This window comes from Podarcis liolepis (assembly GCF_965112155.1).
Source record: "Podarcis liolepis genome assembly, chromosome: 13".
NCBI lineage: Eukaryota > Metazoa > Chordata > Lepidosauria > Squamata > Lacertidae > Podarcis > Podarcis liolepis.
In genome coordinates, this window is record NC_139573.1 from 42,415,724 (window position 1) to 42,439,828 (window position 24,105).

The following is a 24,105-nucleotide window of genomic DNA, read 5'->3' on the forward strand; positions in this document are numbered from 1 at the left end:
CATCCTGTAGCTGCACCCTTAATAAAACAGATCAGCTGACAGAAACTGATTTCGGAACTATGGCTAAAAATTTATGTTTGCTTTGTTGGAAGTCTTTGTTCTATCTTTCTGAGGACTGCAGATTGCTTGTGGAGCTTATGGCAATTGCGATCCTGTTCACTGAGTGATGGATTACGTTAGGTTTCCCTGAAGCATCTTTAGATTGGAAGTTGATAAGACAAGGCAGTCCCCATCATGCCATATTATGTTGACACAGCACATTCCAGCACCACGTAATAGTAAATTTAATCAAACCTACCCTCTTATGTCAAGCTTCTGTAGATAATTTCACTCGCAGCAGTGCCATTTCTTTTAATTCTAACAGATTATGTTCATTACATTACTACCCTAGTATAGATGTTAAAAGGATACAAATTTCTTCCATTTCAACCAAAGGTTTCCTGAGCCTTTGATTGATCTTGGATCTGAGTTTTCATATCATGCGAGAACCAGATGATAGGAACTGGGTAGGGGTATCATCTTTTGTCCCTTTTGGGAATTTCCTCATTCTTCATACACGCTTGTCAAAATCCTAGTCTTTTGTCAATTTAATTGCTTGGCGATGGATAGGAGGACCAGAAGGTGGAAGGAGAAAGGGGTGGTGCTTTCCTTTGTATTCTCAGCTTTGCCGCACACTCAACAAACTTCTCCTGTCTGCTTCCCTCCCCAACTCAACAGCTGCATTAATGATGGGAATGGGTTGGGGCAAAGACACCTCCTTGTTTGGGGGAAGTGAAATACCTGAAATGTTTGCCCTCATAACGTTGGCATTGTGTTTAGGAAGGACTGACTGTCTGACCTCCCAGTTGAACTATTGTGGTTCCTTATTCTCCCAAACCTAGGAGAGGGTCGGGACTAAAGGTAAACGTAAAGGGACCCCTGACCATTAGGTCCAGTTGTGGCCGACTCTGGGGTTGCGGCACTCATCTCGCTTTATTGGCCGAGGGAGCCGGTGTACAGTCATGTGGCCAGCATGACTAAACTGCTTCTGGCGAACCAGAGCAGCGCGCGGAAACGCCGTTTACCTTCCCGCCAGAGCGGTACCTATTTATCTACTTGCACTTTGACGTGCTTTTGAACTGCTAGGTTGGCAGGAGCAGGGACCGAGCAACGGGAGCTCACCCCGTCGTGGGGATTCAAACCGCCGACCTTCTGATCGGCAAGTCCTAGGCTCTGTGGTTTAACCCACAGCGCCACCCGCATCCCATGGGTCAGGACTAATGCGTCACAAATAAATGTCTTCCTTGCCAACGAAGATCATGGAATGGAAGCATATTAAATTGGGAACAGGCCGTAGCTTCGTGGTAGAGCCCATGATTTGCATGCAGAAGCTTCTAGGTTAAACCCCTGGCTTCTCCAGCTAGGAAAAGGAATATTCCCTGCCTGAAATCGTGGGATGGCCACTGCCAGTCAGTTGACAGTGCTGAGCCAGGTAGGCCGATGGTATAAGCCTGCTTTCCATCTCTTTGTAGGTTTCGGTTTCTTGCAATGACTGCAAAAGCCCCAAGGGTGACAGAGAGCAAAAATGTTGATGGGGATGGTTTGTGTGTCTATGTATTATTTATTCATAATCTAGTTAATTTGATGGACAGGGGAGAGGGGAAGAAGGGATGGGACCACCCATCATTTACGCCGCTCCGTACCCATCTGCTCTGCACGGACCATCTGTATCCCCCGCCATCGCTCCTGTCCTTGTTGCCATCCATCACTGAAGTCATTGCTGTGGCTGGGGCAAGGGAATGCTGGGAATTAGCTTGATAAATATTGCATAGCCTGAGCTCGGTAGCACTATATAGCTTTCTGAGGAAGGTTTCAGGAGAGTTTGCCTCTTCACGCCCTCCTCAAATCCTTTTGCTCCTCTTCCCTTCCCCCCGGTAATCAAGTGCTCACATTTGGATCTGACTGTCAGCTGCAAGCCAGAATCCTTCAGTGTTACGTAGCACAATTAGAGTGGGTGATGTTGGTTCAGGAGGGTAAGAAGGAAAAGAAGGTCTCCCCCCCCCCTTTTTGGAAACCCAAATGCCCTGTAAATCCACATCAGGGTAAAGTGTTTTGGTTGGGCAAGTGATGGTAGCTCCCTAATGTAGATTTCTTAAAATTTATTTTGCGCCAACCTTTTCTTTTCGTGTCACTGTTCCCAGTTGTTATGTACTGAGTGAATAGGATCCAAAATGCAGCCGTCTGATTGGTCCTAGAACAATAGGATTAAGAATGCAGCAGTCTGATTGGTCCTAGAACAATGCAGCAGTATGATTGGTCTGCAGGAGCCACCCAATCCGGCTCCAGATGGAAGTGAATCCACAACCTAATTGGCCTACAGGAGAATTCCGGAATTAGCCAATCACGTGCAGCCCATTGTGTAAATAATGTATATAAAGCAGATACTTTGAGGGGACATTCATTCCTTCTCACCACTATGAGCTGAATAAAGAGCATGAAATCCACTCTCGACTCAGAGTATATTTCACCAGGAAAGGAGGAGTACCTTCATCCATTATACGGTTATAAGTTTGGGTAGCTTTTCAGTGGTAGCCCCATGGCTGAGGAAGACAGTTCCCCAAAGGGGTTCTTCTGACCTCTTGTTGCAAGCCCATAAATTTGTTTTTTTTTTATTATTATGCCTTCTGTTGGGACTTACAGATCTTGACGGATTCCTGAACGTTCTGGGGCATCTACCCTTGGGAAGAGCAAACGATGTTGTTGAGGATCTCGTCTCATTACAAAACGTTGAGATGCAGAGGGTTCTTGATCACTCCTGAGTGCCCTCCCTGATGCCAAGGGGGCCTGCAATCCAAATTGTGTCCAAGGGAACTGTGGGTGTTGAAACAGGTTGTGTGACTGCCAAGAGTGTCGGTGGTATAGATCTCACTCCAAGGCTGACTGAGCATTGGTTAGAGGCCATAATTGCGCCTAACATATGGTAATAAGGGCAGTGAATAAGTCCTTCTTTGCCGGCTCCACTGAGGCCAAGTAATCGTCCAACGAAACCTTTGCAGTTTGTCCAGAAATTGGTCTCACCGGCTGATAGGAGGTGAGTTGAGGCCTGCTGTCATTGCCTGGTCCACCATTTTAAGGATAGGGTTGCTCTGCTCTGTGGTGATTTAGATATTATTGTGACTGTCCCAGCTGTAGTTCCAATGCTACGTCTCACCTGACAGAAAGAAATATTACCCTTCCGTGCTGTGGATAATGAGAGCATCCGTTTTTGTCTTCTCTTTACCTTTGAATAGAATTTCAGCTGTGCAATTGACATTTATATGCTGACTGAGAAGCTTGAGTGTGTGTGTGTGTCACCCTAAGAAATCTCCCCCAAAGTACCATCTGTAGGGAGAACATCATGCTCAGTGATGATCTCTGTGTTCTGAGAGAGCCATGGGTTAGTTAGGTTTTTTTAAGTAGCTATTGTGTAGGCGAGGAAGAAGCAGGGTTGTAAAAACACAGCTACGTTTCCCAAGTTTTCATTCATCCCCAAGGGAAAAAAATTTGTACGCAACAGCGGCCACGAGCGTGCTTATTGCGACAAATTGGAAAAATGGCAAACTCCCTACCAGAGTTGAATGGTTATCCAAATTGACAGAATATGCGGAATTAGCCTCCCTTTCGGAAAGAGTCGGAGACAAGCCCAGACAGGAGTTCATTCTAGATTTTCAAAAATTATTTGAAAAGCAGTTGTAATCTAAACACGGTAGTTGCCTCTGAATGATTTCTGTAAATAATACCTATGATGGAATATGATATCGAAATAGAAAAGAGAATTTTTTACAAAATAGTCATGATAAATTAAAGCAAGATGTTTAATATAAAGGAAAATACGGAGAGGATGGGAAGTCATAGGTTTGTGTAGAAAGCACATAGTTGAAGCTGTATATATTTTTTGTGATATCTTTATTTTACTGACTGAAATGAAGATGATTATGTATTGTATAATTATATGTGGAAAATGAATAATAAAGCATTTAAAATTTAAAAAGTTTTCATTCAGAAAAATAAGGAACGTGGGGAGGGGAGAGGTTGCTTTCCATCAGAATAAGCCAACAGGCTTGAGTAGCTAACTGCTGCAAGTGAAATAACCAGAATGACTGAGAAATGTATTCTTGGCAGCGCCACAAGGTTTTTTTAGTGGAGCATTAGAGGGAACATCATAACAATTACTGCCTTCCAATGTTTGTATGAGTGGCCTTCTTCCCAGGTGGCAGATGTCTCTCTGTGCCATGCACAAAACAATATCTGTTGCCTCGGGGTTGCTTTGGGGCTCTGCACCCATCTCCCTAAGAACCAGATCCTACTCCATGTGCAAGATTGTGCATGTTAGAAACTAAAACATTCCCTTTTGCCAGGGAAGCAGAAGAACTGTCTGTTACTTTACCTTTTCGCAGTGCGAGGCCCATGCAACCTTGCTCCGAAGTCCTATGCTAATTAAGGCTTACTCCAAAGTAAATTCGCACAGGATTGCAGCTTTAACCTCTCTTCCCCTCCAGAGTGCTTACATTACTCTAATTTCAGTGCTGCAGAGATAGCTTAGGAAAGAGAGTGAATATTTATGTAAAGGGGACGGAGCTTAATTGATTGCTTATGATCTCATCTTAGTGATGCTTGCTTTTGTTAAAAGCATTACTGGAAACTGCAAGGAAGGAAGAAATGGTCTGTAATTTTCTGCTACCCAGAAAAGCCTTAGAAACACCAGGTAGATGTACATTTTAGCACCAGAGGGGGAGATCTACAATGGTGTCTTTTTGTTTAAGTTCACAAACATTTGTTCTGGGGGTTGCTTTTCTGGTGTTCGCCATTGTTTTTCCTTCAAACTGGTAACGCATGATGACTTCCCTTACTGGAAAGGTATAGTGGGGAGCGTTCCGCTTCCTAAAAATGAAATGAAATGATAAATTATGGCCTTTGTAGAAAGTTCTCAAGATGGTATGAGCATGGTAGGGAAGAGGGTGTTTTTGGACCGTCTGAGAGGGTCAGGAACAATAAATCAGTAGATACCTGTGACCAGTGTTTTACTCTAAGGTAAATTCCAATATTGCACATAGTCCCAAGGGCAACACTAGAGAGGAGTCGGAACAGTCCAATGGTCAAATACAGTACAAGGAGATACAGTGGTACCTTGGTTCTCAAACGCCTTGGTACTCAAACAACTTGGAACCCAAACACTGCGAACCCGAAAGCAAGTGTTCCGGTTTGCGAACTTTTTTCGGAAGCTGAACATGCTCCGTTTTGAATGTTACACTTCTGATTTGAGCGTTACGCTGAGGTCTGTCTGTTTTTGCTATTTATTTTGCATTTTTGTTTTTGCGGCTTTTTTGTTTTTGTGACTGTGTGGAACCCAGTTCAGCTACTGATTGATTGATTGTGTGACTACAGTACATTGTTTATTGCTTTCATTTTATGGATCAATGGCCTTGTATAGATAGATTCATGTTAAATTGCTGTTTTTGGGGTTGTTTTTAAAAGTCTGGAACGGATTAATCCATTTTGCATTACTTTCTATGGGAAAGCGTGCCTTGGTTTTGGAATGCTTTGGTTTTGGAACGGACTTCCAGAACGGATTAAGTTTGAGAACCAAGGTACCACTGTAAGTTCAAAGTCAAACCCTAAGGCCAGGTTCCCATCTATGAAGAAGATCTAAGACTGAAATCCTGGGGTTATTCCTACATGGAGTAATTTAAACTAGATACTTTCAGTATTGCAGATTACTAGTGTTCTCGAAGAGAACTTGTGTGTTCTTTGTAGACTCTTCTTTCCACATCTTATGACTCTGCTGAAAGCATTTTATACAGAATTGGTAGCAAATTTAATAACAACTGTGAAATTTAATATCGAAAGGATGTAGAAACCAGTTGACGTTTTCACAATTAACCGTTTGTTGAGTAAGTCTTGGGAAGCTCTGCACACAAACAAGATAGCTATGTTATGAAAGCTACAAGTGATGTAAACAAATCTGTTGAGGAAATATAGAAGCCATTTTAAAAGAAGTTTTGCAATAGAATATATGGGGAGTAATGATATATCTGATACAAATCACAAATTATCAGTGCAAAAAGGCTTTTCAAAAGTGCATTGTCAGTCCTGAGTACATAGTTTCTAGACTTCAGTTTTTCACAGTTATCGTTGGTGGATAACACCCAGACACTCAGAAATGCATTATGGATGCAGGGGTAAACAAAGCAAATTCCTTTTTTTTTTTTTAAGGACATGTTACCACCCTCCAATGTCAACAGTATTCTTAATATTCCCAGGGGTTGTGAATGCACCAACTTAATTTTGTATCTTGTGTGTGTGTGTGTTTCATTTCAATTTTCATGGAATTGTATTGCCTTCTCTTTGTTTTTTGTTTCGGTATGTTGTTGAACTGTATGGTTTTGATTGAATAAATAAAAAGAAATATTAAAAAAAGAAAAAGAAGAGAGCAGGCAGGCAGCCAGGCTAAAGCTGTCTGTGTATATCACGCCTGCACTGCTTTGACCTACTGAGCTGTTAAAACCTCTTGATTTTGCTGCCAACCTTGGATAAGGAAAAGACAGCAGTTGTTATGCACCTGGCAAGGCCACATTGCTGCTGTAGGGCTGCATTGACTGAATAACAAGTTGTGCAGGTCTGCTATTGATTAAACGTATTCTGAAGGACGCCACACACAAAAATGAATGCGGTGGCATATGGCTTCTTTAGCACAAGCTAAGCTCTGTGGAAATTGTAATATTTGCTGCTGGAAGTGTGGAAAATGCTGGTATTATTATTATTATTATTACCCTGCCCAGCCACTCTGGGCGGCTCCCAACAGATTGAAAACAGAATAAAACATCAAATATTAAAAACTTCCCTAAACAGGGCTGCCTTCAGATGTCTTCTAAAAGTCAGGTAGTTGTTTAGTTCCTTAGCACAGGGGTCAGCAACCTTTTTAAGCGGGGGGCCGGTCCACTGTCCCTTAGACCTTGTGGTGGGCCGTACTATATTTTGAAGGGGAAAAATGAACAAATTCTTATGCCCCACAAATAACCCAGAGATGCATTTTAAATAAAAGCACACATTCTACTCATGTAAAAACACCAGGCAGGCCCCGCAAATAACCCAGAGATGCATTTTAAATAAAAGGGCACATTCTACTCATGTAAAAACACGCTGATTCCCGGACCGTCTGTGGGCCGGATTTAGAAAGCGATTGAGCTGGATTCGGCCCCTGGGCCTTAGGTTGCCAACCCGTGCGTTAGTATCTGATGGGAGGGTGTTCCACAGGGTGGGCGCCACCACCGAGAAGGCCCTCTGCCTGGTTCCCTGTAACCTCACTTCTCGCAGTGAGGGAACCCCCAGAAGGGAGAGCTGCTGGACTGTCAGGTTAGGTGGATCGGTAGAATTGTCTGACCTGGATAAGGCGACATTTTCCCCAGTTTGCTTCCAGTTGTGGTCTCTGTTGCTAATGTCTGGAAGCACAGTGAACACAACAACCGTAATAAATGTGCTAGCAACGATAATGCACTCCGAGACATTTTGATTATAAGTGAGATTCATTTTGCTTAAATGTTGACTCTCTTGAAAGTTCTGCCTAGGGTCCTTGGAACAAAAAGCAGAAACTGATGAGGACCCTCGAACCCTGTGGTTTCCAATGTGGGGCAATTTGATTTTTAAGGGGGGCAATTCAAGAATGAGTTATTAACAGTTAATGGCCTTTTAGGCTTCCTCCACATGAATAGGAGTTCACTTTTTGAATACAGTGGTACCTCAGGATAAGTACTTAATTCGTTCCGAAGGTCCGTTCTTAACCTGAAACTGTTCTTAACCTGAGGTACCACTTTAGCTAATGGGGCCTCCCACTGCCGCCGCGCCGCCGGAGCACGATTTCTGTTCTTATCCTGAAGCAAAGTTCTTAACCTGAAGCACTATTTCTGGGTTAGCGGAGAGTATAACCTGAAGCGTATGTAACCTGTGGTACCACTGTAATAAGAATTGTATTTCACGGGGGGTGGGATCAGGATTTTAGAGATGCTTAGGTGGGGCATGGCCAAAAAAGGAAAAGAGCTGTCTGGTAAAAACAAAGAATGTTTACTAGTCTCCTGAAGACTGAAGATACAGACTTCTGAGGAAGGAGAGCACTTATGGGAAGCTCAACATTATTTGGAAATTCTGTTCACAAAATGCTTTTTTTTTAACCTTTCATCTTATTTAACTTTCAGGTTTTCTTTTTAAAAAAATGCTTTTTATTGAGTTTAACATACACAAACAAAATAAATACTCTAAAATTCAACAATCATATGTCTACTTATTTTCTAAATACTCTGTTGTGCACAGACTTCCCTCCCTCCCTTCAACTGGCTTTCATATTGAATTTCCTCTTTTTTCGCAGGTTCTTAGTAGCAGCCTATACACATCACAAAATTTATTTTAATCCTACTACAGACTTTAAGCTTCTATGGTTATTGCCTATATACTCAACAAATTTACTCCATTTTTGAACTTTGTTTCCTCTTGGTTACGGATCCTGTGGGTCAGTTTTGCTAATTCTACATATTCAGCCATTTTTGTCTGCCACTCCATTAGTATTGGTATTTCCTGAGTTATCCATTTTTGGGCTACTAAGATTCTGGTGGCAGTCGTAGCAGACATACCGTATTTTCCGCCCCATAGGACGCACCGGCCCATAGGACGCACCAAGTTTTTTTGGGGGGAAATAAAGAAAAAAAATGTATTTCCCCCCAGGCGCTTGTGGGGCCGGCAGTGGGGAGAAGCGCTCTTCTCCCCGCCACCCGCCTGCAGACCAGGTCCGGGGACAGCGGGAAGACGCGCTGCGCCTCCCAGCTGTCCCCGGAGCTTGTGGGGCAGGCGGCGGGGAGAAGCGCTCTTCTCCCTGCCGCCCGCCTGCAGACCAGGTCCGGGGACAGCGGGAAGACGCGCTGCGCCTCCCAACTGTCCCCGGAGCTTGCGGGGCTGGCAGTGGGGAGAAGCACGCGTCTCCCCGCCGTCAGCCTCCAAACCACATCGGGAGACAGCGGGATGGCGGCGTTCCGCCTCCCCGCTGTCCCCCGACCTTGTGGGGCTGGCGCTGCGGCTCTCCTGAAGCCTGGAGAGAGAGAGGGGTCGGTGCGCACCGACCCCTCTCGCTCTCCAGGCTTCAGCGAAAGCCTGTATTCGCCCCATAGGACGCACCCCGATTTCCCCTTCATTTTTTGAGGGGAAAAAAGTGCGTCCTATAGGGCGAAAAATACGGTAAATAGTCTCTGATCTGCTTATTTCACCTCCCATCTCCTAGGAAGGAACTTTCAGGTTTTCTAAATGACTGAAATGCAAATCTTGTCAGGATTCTCTCCTACCTTTTCGGTTTTATATTTGGATTTATATTCCTATTATGATTTTTACGACGCGTTCAAATTTTGTATTTTTATGTTGTGAACCGCCCTGTGGTCTTCGGATGAAAGGTGGTATTCAATTTTAATTAATTAATCATAATAATATTAGTAATGAAAGAGAGTTGCTGTTTCTTTCAGAGAATTACTACTACTACTACTACTACTACTACTACTACTACTACTAATTTATTATTTGTACCCCGCCCATCTGGCTGGGTTTCCCCAGCCACTCTGGGCGGCTTCCAACAAAAACAAAAAATACACTAAAATGTCACACATTAAAAAGTTCCCTGAACAGGGCTGCCTTCAGATGTCTTCAGAGAAATCTAAACAACATTAATTTATGTGTGACTATTGCTTTCCTGAAACATTTAAAGGAGGCTGTTTTTTTTAAAAAAAAAAGCTTGGGTGACGAAGAAGATGAGTCTTGTTTCAGATTTGCTAGAGGCAGCCCTTTCCAGCAAAGAGGCTCTTCATCAGCTTACTTTTAACCATATGTGAATTCTGGGGAAGGGTAATTCAATTCTCTGCGCCTCATAAAAGGCGTTGGGATGGGTGGAAGCTAAGACGAGAAGCTTAGCTCTCAGCTGGACTGGGAAGAACGGGGTAGGCTAAGGTCATTTCAGTGTCTATAACCTCTGAATGGACAATCTCACCTGTTCGCCAGTGTCCAGCAACTGATGTCCAGTCACTCAAGTCAGAATGATGCAGAGACCCCTTCTAAAAGACAGGTCTTGCTTCAAGACAGCCGTGGCTGCTTAAATTAGAAACAGGTTTCCCTTTCAGCTCTAGATGTCTGAGCTTCTAGGGGCTAGGTGTCTAAAGCAGCTAAAGATTGTGAAAAGTAAAGGCAGATTTCTTAATTATTTTCAGAAAAAGACATAAAATTCCATAGGGGTAATTTTTTGTGTAGAACAACTGCTTTAGAGTATTGGTTTTATTTTCAATAAATATACATCCCCCACCTTATTTATCATCACATCTTCTCTGAACTTCCTCCAGAGATTTTTATTGTGACTGCCATGAGGAATTACTGTAATTTTTTTTAATCCTGTAATTAATTAAATGACACAGCTTTCTCCCATGTCCACATTGCTTTACAAACCATTTCATATTAGTTTTCTTTTACATTCTGTTAGGGTTGCAAACTGATTTATGAAATATTAGTCACCATAATGTTAGTCAAATGATTGATCTATTTATATTTGCAAATATTCACACATTCACTAAACAGGTAATCCCCTCCCCCCTTTAAATAGCTCCCACGTGCATATCTTGGAACATCATTTACTCACACAGACATATACACACACTCATATTTTAAAGCAAAAACTTAATCTGAATATTCACATTCCAAAGCTAAAGCAAAAGATCAAAGGACGAAAACTCTGTTTTTGTAAGGTTAGCATCCTGTTTCAGTGCTTTTTGAACACTACTGTTCTCTGTTGCTGATTTTATTCTGATCTTGTTTTGATTTCCTATAAAATGTGGGTGGAACAGGAAAGAGACTGTGGATTTGAGATTTGTGGGGAGGAGGATATATTTTTATTTTATTTTAATTTTACAATTCTCATTTAGAGTGCTGAATGTTTATTGGAGGAGCCTCCACTGCATGCACATTCCAAAAGCAACTACTAGGAGCCTCGTACCTACGAGACAGCCTCTCCCAGTCTGCCCCACGGAGAGCCTCAAGGTCCATAAATAGCAACACCCAAGTGGTCCCAGGCCCTAAGGAAGTTAGATTAGCCTCAACCAGAGCCAGGGCCTTCTCAACACTGGCTCCGGCCTGGTGGAATGCTCTGCCTCATGAGACTAGGGCCCTGCAGGATCTGATATCTTTCCGCAGGGCCTATAAGACAGAGTTGTTCTGGCTGGCCTTTGGCTTGGAGCCAATTTGATTCCCTCCCTCTCTTTCTTTTTTCTTTCCCTTCTCCTCCTGCGATGAAGCTACATTTTAATATTTCAATATTTTAATGTTGTATATTAATTTTGTTTTTAAGTTGTAATCATTCAGCTTGTTTTTATTATTGCTTGTAAGCCGCTCTGAGCCCAGCCTTGGCTGGGGAGGGTGGGTATAAATAAAAATTATTATTATTATTACTTCTGCTACGAACTTCGGAATGGTATCAAAGGAACCATATCTCCCCCTGCCCCATACAAACTTGCCCAAGTTCTGAGATATCCAGGGGACACCGTTTTCTCAGTTCTGTCGCCTTCACAGGCACGTCTGGTGAATGTGGGAGAGGGCCTTCTCAGTGGCTGCTCCCTGGCTTTGAAACGTGTTATGTACTAAGCGTGGGTCCTAGAACAATAGGCAAGTAGGATCCTAGAATGCAACAACTGATTGGCTTGCAGGAAAAGACCAATCAGGCTCCAGGAGGGAAGCAGAATCAGCCAATCAGACGGGACTCATTGTGTAAATAATGTATATAAAAGCCTGAGTTTTGGGGGGCAATTAAATCATTGTTTTACAATGCATGTAATCACTACAGGACTCCGAGTATATTTTGAAACTCCTTTCCTAGAGGAGCTAGACCAAGGCTCGGCAACGTTTTTTGAGGCCAGTTCACTCCCTGGCAGACATCTCAGTGGGCAGGAGCGTGCGTGCCCATGCATGCGCTGAAGCTATTTCCAGCACTTTTCTGGGTCGGAAGAGCACTGGAAATAGCGTGTGCGCACGCGCACGGGTGATCCTCTGTCCCAGAAGTGCACCGGAAATAGCGTATACACATATGTACAGGTGCATGTGCACACGCTATTTCAGGCGAACTTCCGCGATGCAGTAGTGCCCGTGCGCACGCACACATGCTATTTCCAGCACTCTTCCAACCCGGTAGTCGGTCCCCTCAGCAAGAAAAAAAATGGTGCCCCAAAAAGAAAATCACAGAATTACCACGCCGATCCACGGAACGGCTGTGAGCCCGTTCCAGGAAGCTCATGGGCCTTAGGTTGCTGAGCTCCGAGCTAGACTAACTGCCTTCTTGTTGTCCTTTCGTTCTGGCAGGCTTCTGGGAACTGACTGCTTTTAAGAAAAGAACTCTTTAACAGTGTGCGGTACAGTGGAAACTTGGTTCCCGAACTTAATCCATTTCGGGAGTCCATTCCGGGAGTCTGTTCAATTCCTGAAACAGTTCGAGAACCAAGAGCAGCAGCTTCCTGCAGCCAATCAGAAGCCGTACCGGGTGTTCGGCTTCCAAAGATAGTTCAAAAACCGGAACAATTACTTCCGGTTTTCATTTGTTCGGGAGCCGGAACATTCAGCTCCCAAGGCGTTCGGGAACTGAGGTTCCACTGTACCATTTCTAAAATTATTATTATTATCTGCATTTTAGTATATACGGCTTTCTACACTGTTTTGATTCCATAGATAGAGTAATTACTTCTTAACAATAATCTTGTATACATGGTTAGCTGTGTGCGTCTTATCTGTATTTGTCTTAAGTTTTGTGAGCCGTGTTGAGTCCCAGTTTTAGGGGAAAGGCGAGATATAAAGAAACAAATTTAAATGGTACTGGTAATAGGAAACAGGGACTCATAGCTTGGCTGCAGCTGGCACATGCCCTCCAGACCACAAACTGAAATATTGCAGCAGCATTTGTTTAGATGAGAAGTTTACAGCTTCTCTGTGCTGGTTTTGGGGAAGCACAATTTTGTTTTGCCATGAACCTATGAAGAACTTGCTATCCCAGCAGTGCTGTAAACTTAGGAGGCTCTCAGAAGCTCAACTACCAAGAGGTTCCACCACCATGGCAACCAGGGAAGCAAAGCTCAGATGGGTTGCGGTGTCATTAGGAAAGCCATGAAACATTTCTTTTATGGAATTTACTCGGTTTAGTAGGCTGGTTTCCACCACAATGGCTATGCTGTCCAGAATTAACTACAGTGGTACCTCGGGTTACATATGCTTCAGGTTATATACACTTCAGGTTACAGACTCCACTAACCCAGAAATTTTACCTCAGGTTAAGAACTTTGCTTCAGGATGAGAACAGAAATCGTGCAGCAGTGGCGTGGTAGCAGCAGGAGGCCCCATTAGCTAAAGTGGTGCTTCAGATTAAGAACAGTTTCAGGTTAAGAACGGACCTCCGGAACAAATTAAGTACTTAACCCGAGGTACCACTGTACAGTGGTGCCTCGCAAGACGAAAAGAATCCGTTCTGTGATTCTGTTCGTCTAGCAGTTTTTTCGTCTTGCGAAGCAAGCCCATTGACGGATTAGCGGATTAGCGCTATTAGCGGCTTTTAGCGGCTTATCTGCTGATCGAATCAGCTGATAAGCGGCTTAGCGGCTTAGAAAAGGGGGGGAAGGGAAAAAAACCCGCAGGAACTCGCAAGCATTGTCGTCTTGCGAAGCAAGCCCATAGGAGATTCGTTTTGCGAAGCACCTCCAAAACGGAAAACTCTTTCGTCTAGCGAGTTTTCCGTCTTGCGAGGCATTCATCTTGCGGGGCACCACTGTATAAGCGGATTAAGCTAAAGTGTAGAGTCCCAGTCAAATTCAAAACCGTGTTATGACACAATTATTTAGAATTTCTCAATGTGGAGAGAGTGCTGGCGTTGACCATGGCTTTTTCCTTTTCTTTTTGTTAACTATATTTTTGATTACTATATTTTGGTTGAACTTTCCTCATGAGATTGCAGGGCAGTAGCCTTGCTTGCTCTTAGGTTGGCACTTGTAAAATAACATTGTGTATTATTGCTGGAGAATCTGTGAGAATGGTGGTTTTTAAGAACAGGAATTGTGCTGCTAAAGCTTATCGTTTCAGATTATTGGCTTTCTCTTCAACAAATCCTTTTGCATACATTGTGCTTCTGTATTTTGGTTAACACCCCTTTGGATACTTTCTGATTTAAAGTGCTAAGGGGAAAGTGGCTGGTGTTCCTCTTAGCACAGCATCGCAGATGCTTCCACAAACAGGGAGTGGACTTGTATGAATGCCTATTCAGTGTGTTTCAGAAACATTCCAGTAATTTGTTTAAAGCAAAACATAATTAAATAGTGAATAATTTAATAATGGAGGAATGTTTAATTAGATGACGAATGCATATTAGCAGGCACTCTAGATTGGTGTTGTGAGCCATAGTAGTAATCGACATCTCTGTTCAAGAAGGAGACAATCTCAGCATTAAGCTTGCAGCTAGAGCAGTGGTGTAGCTCTTTCACATTTGATAAAGCTCTTTGAGGAAGCACAAAACAGACACACACACACCCAGGAAAAACTGAAATGTACCCAAATCGTTTAAATTTTGTTTACAGCTTCTCTTTATTCTCCTTTGGCCCATTTTTAATTGTTTTCCTTACAAGGTGATCCCAGGCAATCGAGGATAGTGTAAATGTGTTGACATAATGGGGCCACATAACCATTCAGATACGTCTATGAGACAACATCACGGAGAACAAAACCTTCACCTTGCCATCCCTCAGAATGGAAGAGGGAATGAATGCCGGTTGCTGTGACACTTTTGGGTCTTGCCATACTGTATTTGCAGTTTAGCATCCAACAGAACAAGTGGGAGCATTGGCCTAGTTGCTTCAACAGTGGGGCCGTGTTCATCCTCTCCCTGATCACACAGTCTGTTGTGACCCCGCCAAAAGTGACTTGGACACTGACACATAGCGAGTGGGCCAAGCTAGGTTGCGGAAGCCATTGATGTGGATTGCAGAGGTGCTGCACCCAGGCCCCGATTCCAGGCTTGAACCTTCCAGTCAGATTCCCCCAAGAGGCCAACACCTTCACTGCCAAAGAGTTCACCGCAGGCCCTGCTCACCAAAGCAGGCATTGTACTTTGCGGGAAATAGGAGATGGAGTGGTAGGCTCCAAGTGACAAGGCTACCCCTTTCCATTCTCAAGAAGGAGAGGGACATAGGAGGGATAATATAAGCTCTCAGTTGAGTGGGTCTCCTTGGAACAAGTTGTCTGCTTGCTGTGAACTGTCCACGGTACTGAAGAACCTGTCTCTGGTTGACATTGTTTGTCTAGTACAGTGGTACCTCTGGATGCGAACAGGATCCATTCCGGAGCCCCGTTCGCATCCTGAAGCGAACGCAACCTGTGTCTGCGGGTCGTGATTTGACACTTATGCGCATGCGCGTGACGTCATTTTGAGCGTCTGCGCATGTGCGAGTGGTGAGACCCAGAAGTAACACGTCCCGTTACTTCCGGTTCGCCGCGGAGCGCAACCTGAAGCATATTTAACCCAAGGTATGACTGTAGTTCATGGGTAGGCAAACTTAGGCCCGGGGGCCGGATCCGGCACAATCGCCTTCTAAAGCCAGCCCACGGACGGTCTGGGAATCAGCATGTTTTTACATGAGTAGAATGTGTCCTTTTATTTAAAATGCACCTCTGGGTTATTTGTGGGGCCTGCCTGGTGTTTTTACATGAGTAGAATGTGTGCTTTTATTTAAAATGCATCTCTGGGTTATTTGTGGGGCATAGGAATTTGTTCATCCCCCCCCCATATAGTCCGGCCCCCCACAAGGTCTGAGGGACAGTGGACCAGCCCCTGCTGAAAAAGTTTGCTCACTCCTGGCTCTAGTTCATGTTTCCTGATCTAGCCTGTGCATTTATTAACTGCCTTTGGCATCAATGACTAGACCACTTTTTGGAGCTGCTTTCTCCATGTGCTCAGCCTCACCAGGATTGGGCACGGCCTAGTGCACAAAGTGTACCCTTTGTTTACTTAAAACACTTGCATGCCACATACAGTGGAACCTCGGTTGTCAAACGTAATCTGTTCCGGAAGACCGTTTGACAACAATAGCGCAATTCCTTTTAAAAAATGGAGAAACGCACCTTGGAAGCTGTTTGACTTCCGAGGCGCGTTCAAAAACGGAAGCACTCACTTCCAGGTTGTCGGCGTTTGGGTTCCGAATTGTTCGGCTTCTGAGGCGTTTGACAACTGAGGTTCCACTGTATTTTTTAACCCCACAAAACTTTGAGATACCTTACAACAATTAAGTAGCCAAATCCTTTCACGTCCTTTCACGGTACCCTGAAACAGATTGCCGGGGGTGTGGTGTGGAAATGCCCACAAAGCAAAATGTCCCCTGATTTAACTCCTTTGCATGGCGACTTACCTCAAGTCCCCCTTGCTTGAGTGCCGTCCCCTTTTACCAGCTACACTCCTTTGCACTTTCCCTCTCATGCTATATTTTCTCCCTGTCACAAACAGCATGCACAAACCACATACACTGATAGAGGAGTGGGGAACATTTTTCCTCTGAAAGACCAGTACAAATAACTCCCTCCTGAGGATGCTGTATATGACAGAAGTCGCTTTTGAGCCATTGTTACTGTTGGGAAAGCAAAAGAAAATCGCATTGGAGTTCCAGTCACAGAATTCCAATGTAACATGTAGTCTGACTCTTAGAGACATATGTAAACACAGCAGGGAGCAATCCTCACACTTCTTCAATGGGAAACAGTCCAGAGCTTTGCCATATATAACCATTTTCCACAGGGCCTATAAATCCAGCTGTCTCTGTAAGGCCAAGTTAGTTTCTGTTGTTAGGATAAACGAAAGAAGCAAATGTTAGTTGTCAAACGCTGGAGTCTTATTTTGCAGGAAACAAGAACATGAGATAGCAACAAGCCAAGCTCACGAAGGAGAAAAATGAACTGGAAAAAAGTGTGGTACAGTTATAAATAAGGAGAGGGAGAGAGAGAGAGAGAAATCTGGTCAGGCTTTTTAGAGGCCTTGTATGCTTCTTTGGGGTGTAAGATTTCATTTAAACAAATGTTTGGGATAGATATTTCACTATTAAAAAAAGGTAAAGGTAAAGGACCCCTGACAGTTAAGTAGGGCTCATCTTGCTTTACTGGCTGAGGGAGCTGATGTTTGTCTGCAGACAGTTTTTCTGGGTCATGTGGCCAGCATGACTAAGCCGCTTCTGGCGAAACCAGAGCAACGCACGGAAACACTCTTTACCTTCCCGCTGAAGCAGTACCTATTTATCTACTTGCACTGGCATGCTTTCGAACTGCTAGGTTGGCAGGAGCAGGGACCGAGCAACGGGAGCTCACCCCGTCGCGGGGATTCGAACTGCCGACATTCCAGTTGGCAAGCCCTAGACTCAGTGGTTTAGACCACAGCGAGGCTAACTGTTCTGAGCAATGTCTCTGCTATGCCACAAACCCTCTTGTGTAACTTTGAATAAGTAGAACGTTTGATAAAATGTTCTTTTATTTTATATAAATTAATGCAGTATAAATATTTTACCACCGCCATGCATCTACTGACAGTAACTGACTCTGATTAAATTCTGAACTTTACTGCCAACCAGGGTGGGAGAGAAAGATATCTTTTTGCTGAACTTGTAGCAGATTGATGTACAGCAAGGATAGCTAATCCGTGTTAAGCTGTTTTGAACATGCACCCTTAGGGGAAACTGGATGTGACAGAACTGCCACATTTGTTTGGTCAGATGTGCTTTTTCACATACCAAGTGAGGAGAGGAGTGTGCAGGAAGTAAGGAGGGGCTGATCCCTTTACCTCGGTGCATTCTGTTTAATAACTGTTCTCCTGCCTCCCTTCCCGGATCAATTTCGGTATTGGAGCCAGGCTGGCGGGAAAGTGCCTGAAATGATGGAGTATGGGGAGGTCAGGTCAATACCTTCACAGTCTTGTCAGTGCTAACCCATATATTAAAAAAAAGGTAAGGGGGGGGCGGAACGGAGAAGAGAAAGTAAGGGAGCAAATTAATATAATCCCAGCTTTCTTGGTGTGGGCCAGAGTGCCCAAATTGCAACATCAGCCACACTAGTTGTGGGAACATGGTAACCCCGAGGATAGATTACTCCAATGTGTTATCCGTAGGTCTGCCTCTGAAGACGGTTCGGAAGCTTCAGCTAATGCAGAATTCAGCGGCCAGGTTGCTTACTGGAGCAAGATGGTTTGAGTATATTACACCGATCCTGGTCCGACTGCACTGGCTACCGATTAGTTTCCGAGTCCAATTCAAAGTGCTGGTTTTGACCTATAAAGCCTTAACAGCTCAGGACCACAATACCTCAGGGACCGCCTCTTGTCATATGAACCTTCCTGGACCCTGAGATCATCTTCTGAGGTCCTTCTACATGTGCCTTCTCGAGAGGTCCAGAGGGTGGCAACACAAGAACGGGGCCTTCTCTGCAGTGGCTCCCCGTCTGTGGAATGTTCTCCCCAGGGAAGTTCGCCTGACACCTTCATTATGCACCTTGAGGCACCAGGCAAAAACATTCTTTTTTTAACTAGGCCTTTGGCTGATCTGATTGACATCCTATGCCCTTTTAAAATGTGGTTTTTTTTATGGGGGAGTGGTTATTGGTTTGTTGTTTTTATTTTGATTATATATTTTGTGGTTTTATATTTTGATTTTGTTCTTGAGACCTCCGGGAATAGGATGGTGTATAAATTCAATAAATAATAATAATAATCAGTTTCTGCCTGCTCTTTAAGGGAAGGAAGACCTGGAAACGCAAGTCCTATGTTTCCACTCTTCCTACTGGCTCTGTCCTGTTGGGGACTGTGGGTTTTACCTATTCTGTAGCTGCGGAGTGATGGCAGCAGCAGCTGACAGAATGCTTCGCTTCCACCCCTTTCTACCTTCTTCCCACCCGCAGTGCACATTCATTGTACAGTGGTACCTCGGGTTACATACGCTTCAGGTTACAGACTCTGCTAACCCAGAAATAGTACCTCAGGTTGAGGATGAGAACAGAAGTACCTCAGGTTGAGGATGAGAGCAGAAATCGCAGGGTGGCGGCGGGAGGCCCCATTAGCTTAAGTGGTGCTTCAGGTTAAGAACAGTTTCAGGTTAAGAACGGACCTCCGGAACAAATTAAGTACATAACCAGAGGTACCACTGTACTTGCTGTAACATCTAAACAAGGCTCACGGAGCACTTTAAGTGAGTGACTGCTTCTGGTAAAGTCTGTACTGTGATTTGCATCTTGCTCCACAATGCTTAGGGCGAATTCCAAGTATTAGCAACCTGCTGTCATTATACATATGTGTTTGGACGGGTTATTTGTGCAAAATTCCTTTTTCTTCCTGGTTCCTATTATAAAAATCCCCCCTTGTGTGCGCACTATGAGGCCACAGGGAAATAGCCCCGCATTCTCCATCCTGTCATCTGCATAATGGGCTCCCTGGAAAGAGTTTTCACCATGCTATAGCTGTGTTGTGATTGGCTGCAGAGTTAGTCTTGATCTTGTGTTCCATCATGATAGCATGAAGGGGCAGAGCAGTGGGTGTTGTTGTGTTTAGCTTGCTGTTGAATTCAGCGCTGTGGTCTAAACCACTGAGCCTCTTGGGCTTGCTGATCAGAAGGTCGGCAGTTCAAATCCCCACAACAGAGTGAGCTCCTGTTGCTCTGTCCCAGCTCCTGCCAAACTAGCAGTTCGAAAGTACACTAGTGCAAGTAGATAAATAGGTACTGCTGTGGCAGGAAGGTAAACGGTGTTTCCGTGCGCTCTGGTTTCTGTCATGGTGTTCCGTTGCGCCAGAAGCAGTTGAGTCATGCTGGCCTCATGACCCGGAAAGCTGTCTGTGGACAAACGCCAGCTCCCTTGGTCTGAAAGCGAGATGAGCGCCGCAACCCCACAGTCACCTTTGACTGGACTTTAACCTTCCAGGGGTCCTTTACCTTTTGCCTTGTTGTTTTTAGCTTGCTGATGAATTCAGTGGGGTCATTTTCATTTTCACATATTTAGGTACCCCCTTTTATTGGTAAACATTACACTGACGTGGTGTCAAGAGCAATATCTAAGGAAGTTTAGAATTTAGCATACGCTTGCTCCTCCCCTGTAAGACATCCAGCATGGCTTTTTGGTAGCTGCTTCTTTTTCTTTGGTGATCACTAAGTAAGATTGTCTTCCATAAACAAGGTTTTAACAGTGAGTCCGTAAGTGACTGTGGAGGCCAATTCTGGACCCACACGTCCTTCCACAGTGGGGACATTGGTTCCCAGGCGGGAGTTGATCACAGTGTGGACTGGAAATGGGAATAATCTGGGATAGCGTTGCACTAATGTATCCCTGATGATATGCTTCTGCTAAGACACTAGTAAGGGTACTTACATCAAATCCTAAAGCACTCTAGCCAGCATTACTGAACTGTAGGACTGGGCAACCCATGGCTATAATTTTTCTACAGTCAAAATTTTTGAATTTTTCATAGATTTCATGAATTAAATTTATGCACAGTTTTGTTTTTGCTTGCCTCACGTTGAAAAGAACTTCATTAATATATTCATTAATATATTCATTAATAAACCCCTGAGGGAGGCATCAACAAGAACATCTTAAACATCCTGGAATGGTAAGTTCCAGGATAATATATGGCTTTCTGCTTTATTTACCGGAGTTTGGTCATATTTGGGCATTGGGATGCTGTTTTATTGCACTTACTGCCCAGTTTTAATGCACTTGCTTTGTTACATGTCCTGTTCTTAAGTGTTCTTCAGTAATAAACTAGCAGTAGAACAGCAGATACTGAAAAACAAATACTCTTGATCATGGCCATCAACTGGATTGCTGAAAGCAGTCAGATTGTAGAGCACTCATTAGTTGGCACGGAGCCAGTGTCTTGGTGTGGAGTTTGACCCCATTAAGAAAAGGCATGTGCCTTATAGCCAGAGCTGTGACTACTCAGCCTCTATTAGTGTCTCCATTTTCCTGGACTAAGCTTACATTTACTCAGTCTGTTGGTGACCTCAGGCAGTCATTCAGAGTGATGCTGCCTTATTTGACACAAAGAGAAAGAAGAAATATAACTGTGTGTCATCAGTATGCTGACCCAATACTGAAAGCCACCTAGATAGAGATCCAGGAGACTCAACCGAGTCACACCATCCCTGCCATTACAGGTACTCTACCAGATTGATCAAGGCAGATTCGGTTGTGAATCCTGGCCGGAAGCCAGACGGAAATGAATCTAGACAATCACTTTCAGCTGAAAGCACTTGGAGCTGATTTGCCATGTCAGGCTTCAGCAACTTGGTCGGGAATGATTACTTAAAAGCTGGCCTGTAATTCCCTAATACCATGGGGATGTGAGAATGCCTTCTTTAATGGGATTATGACTCCTCCTTGAAGAACAGCTGGTCTTCCTTAGTGAAAGTCAAGTTAGAATTTGACTGATTGCCTTGGTAAGCCTTCAGAAACCAAGATGAACAGGGTCAAGCAGAACATCTGTACATCTAATATATATGTGTAGAAAAGGAGTGTTGGCAGCTTGCCAGGACAGCTTGGTATAGTAGTGTTCTTCTCCTGGTAAGTGCAGCTTTGTGTGTTATCCTTACTCTATCTCTCAGTAGCTTTTGATACCATGGTATCCTTCTGAGCCAACGTAGTGGGATGGGTATTGGACACACTGTTCTACAGTGGTTCTGATGCTATATCCAGGATTAGCTTCAGAGAATAGCATTAGGTGATGGTCTTTCAGCCTCCTGGAACTTGTGCTGTACGGTAGTTTTCTCTCCAGTGCTATTTAACATCTATATGAAGCCATTGGGAGTGGTCATTGGGAGAGAAGTCAAGCAAGGTGTCACCAGTATGCTGATGACCCCCAGCTCTACTTCTCTGCAACATTTGAATCAGGTGAGGCTATGCATTGAATCAGGTGAGGCTATGCAAAGCCTGAGCCAGTGCTTGGACTCAACAGAGAACTGGGTGAGGACCAGTATCCCGGCAAGACAGAAGCACTGTGGGTGGGTGGTTACTGAGCCGATTACTTATTTGCATGGGGTTGCACTGTCCCGGAAAGATCTGAGGATGCTCCTGAAGGCCCAGGTGACCTCAGTGGCCAGGAATATCTTCTATCCATTTCAGCTAGTAAGACGACTGCAGCGGTTCTGGACCAGGGGTAGCCTTACCGCTGTCATCCATTCACTGGAAGCCTACAGTCTGGATTACTGCAATGTACTCTATATGGGGCTGCCCTTGTGGAGGGTCTGAAAGCTGTAGCTGGTGTGAAATGCAGTGGTGCTCACTGGGGCAGGATATTGTCCACACCTTACCCCGCAGTCAATATAATTGAACTGGCTGTCAATTAGCTACCATGCTAAGTTCACTGTGCCGATTTTGGTGTATGAGGTCCTGTAAAATTTGGGACCAGGATACCCAATAAATCATCTCACCCCATATATATCGTGAGGGCCTCCTGCAGACACCATCTTTCTCTGGAGGTCCATTCTGCACAATGTAGGAACCAAGCTTTTAGTATAGTAGCACCTGGTCTTTGGAATTCCCAGCCCATGAAAAATTGGTCAGGAGTCTTTTTGGCACCTGCTGAATCTTTCAACAAGTCATTTCAGCCAAGATCTTTCCCAGTTTGCATCTGCATCTGAATTGTTTTTAAAATGATTTTATCCTTTTCACACTCATTTGCTGCACTGGACACTTGGGAGGAAGAGTGGGATGTACTTTTAAAAGATGAATGAAATGAAAGGAAATACTTTATTGTCACTTGTACAACTTGTATACAGTGAGATTACACAAGCACCCCCCACTCAGCTCTCTTATTCTTAATCCCCCTCGTTTACTGACACACACACACACCAAACCCGAAAGTCAGTTGCCCTGTTGTTATCTTTTCATTCAGCAGCCTAACAGCACACGGATAGAAGCTGTTCTTTACCCTGTTGGCGCGACTAATCATGCTTCTGTATCTTCTGCCTGAGGGCAGGAGATCAAGAAAGTGCCGGCCCGGGTGTGAATCATCCCTGAGAATTTTCTTCACTCTCCTCAGGCATCGTTCTTCTGCTGTTTCATCCAGCAGATTCACGGGACAGCCCATAATATCTTGTGCTGTATTCACCACCCTCTGTAGGCACTTCCTATCAGTTGATGTCAAACCAGCGTACCACACCATGATGCAGTATGAAAGGACACTTTCTATTGTGGACCGGTAGAAGGAGATCATCAACTGTTGATTGACATTGTTCTTCAATACTCTGAGGAGAGTATTTAATTTAATTTAATCTGGATTCTACATGTATGTAGTTCTGTTCTCACTGAAAGGAGTTAAACTGAGGCAGGAATTAAGAGTAAAATATTTCAGAGAAAATGTCCCTGAAGTGGTCATTACTTCTCAAAAAGATACATTTCCCGGTGGCAGAAAATGATCTTTGCTCTTTTCCCCCTCTTCCAGGCTTGTGTTTGGCACTCTTTATCCTGCATATTACTCATACAAAGCTGTAAAATCAAAGGATATTAAAGAATATGTAAGTATCACCTCTGGGATTATCAAGGTAAACCTAGGTTTCTGTTCACAAAATGCCTCCCAGTGGATTTTACCTGGCTCTTTAGGCAGAATGAAGAACTTAACATGCTTCAGAGTTTCAGATTTGATTTCCCTATATGTATATTTGGTGCTAAATAATCAGCGTACATCTTCCACCATTTTGCCTCACCTGAGAAAAGAAGAAATTTTTGTAAAAGCAATTTCTATAGCTAACCTGGAGACTATTTAAAAACACATATGCTAGGTATAAAGTCCCATTGAATGATGCTTTTGCGTAGCTCTTGCATAAAATCCCATTAAAAAACAAAAAGTAGTGGGAAGCCTGCATGACGTACATCTTTCTTGTATGCCTTCAACTCCCTACTTAAATGGTTAAATTCTGTATTCCCAAATTCAATTTAAATAGGGTCATCATGGTGGTTTAGGTAATTTATAGAGGTGTATTGGATGTTAACACCAGTGCTGAACACAATGTGGGCAGCCATTTTGTCATTAGTTAA

General features: G+C 43.9%; 1 protein-coding gene across 6 annotated transcripts in view; it reads left to right on the top strand.

Moving 5' to 3' along the window:
- Positions 1-24,105, top strand: part of REEP1 (receptor accessory protein 1) — a 71,399-nt gene that overhangs the window by 7,299 nt on the left and 39,995 nt on the right. For all 6 annotated transcript variants that reach the window (XM_083470204.1, XM_083470209.1, XM_083470205.1 and 3 more), the window contains exon 2: positions 23,513-23,585. In XM_083470204.1, the coding sequence (XP_083326330.1) occupies positions 23,513-23,585 (73 nt within the window). The remainder of the gene's footprint in view (positions 1-23,512; positions 23,586-24,105) is intronic.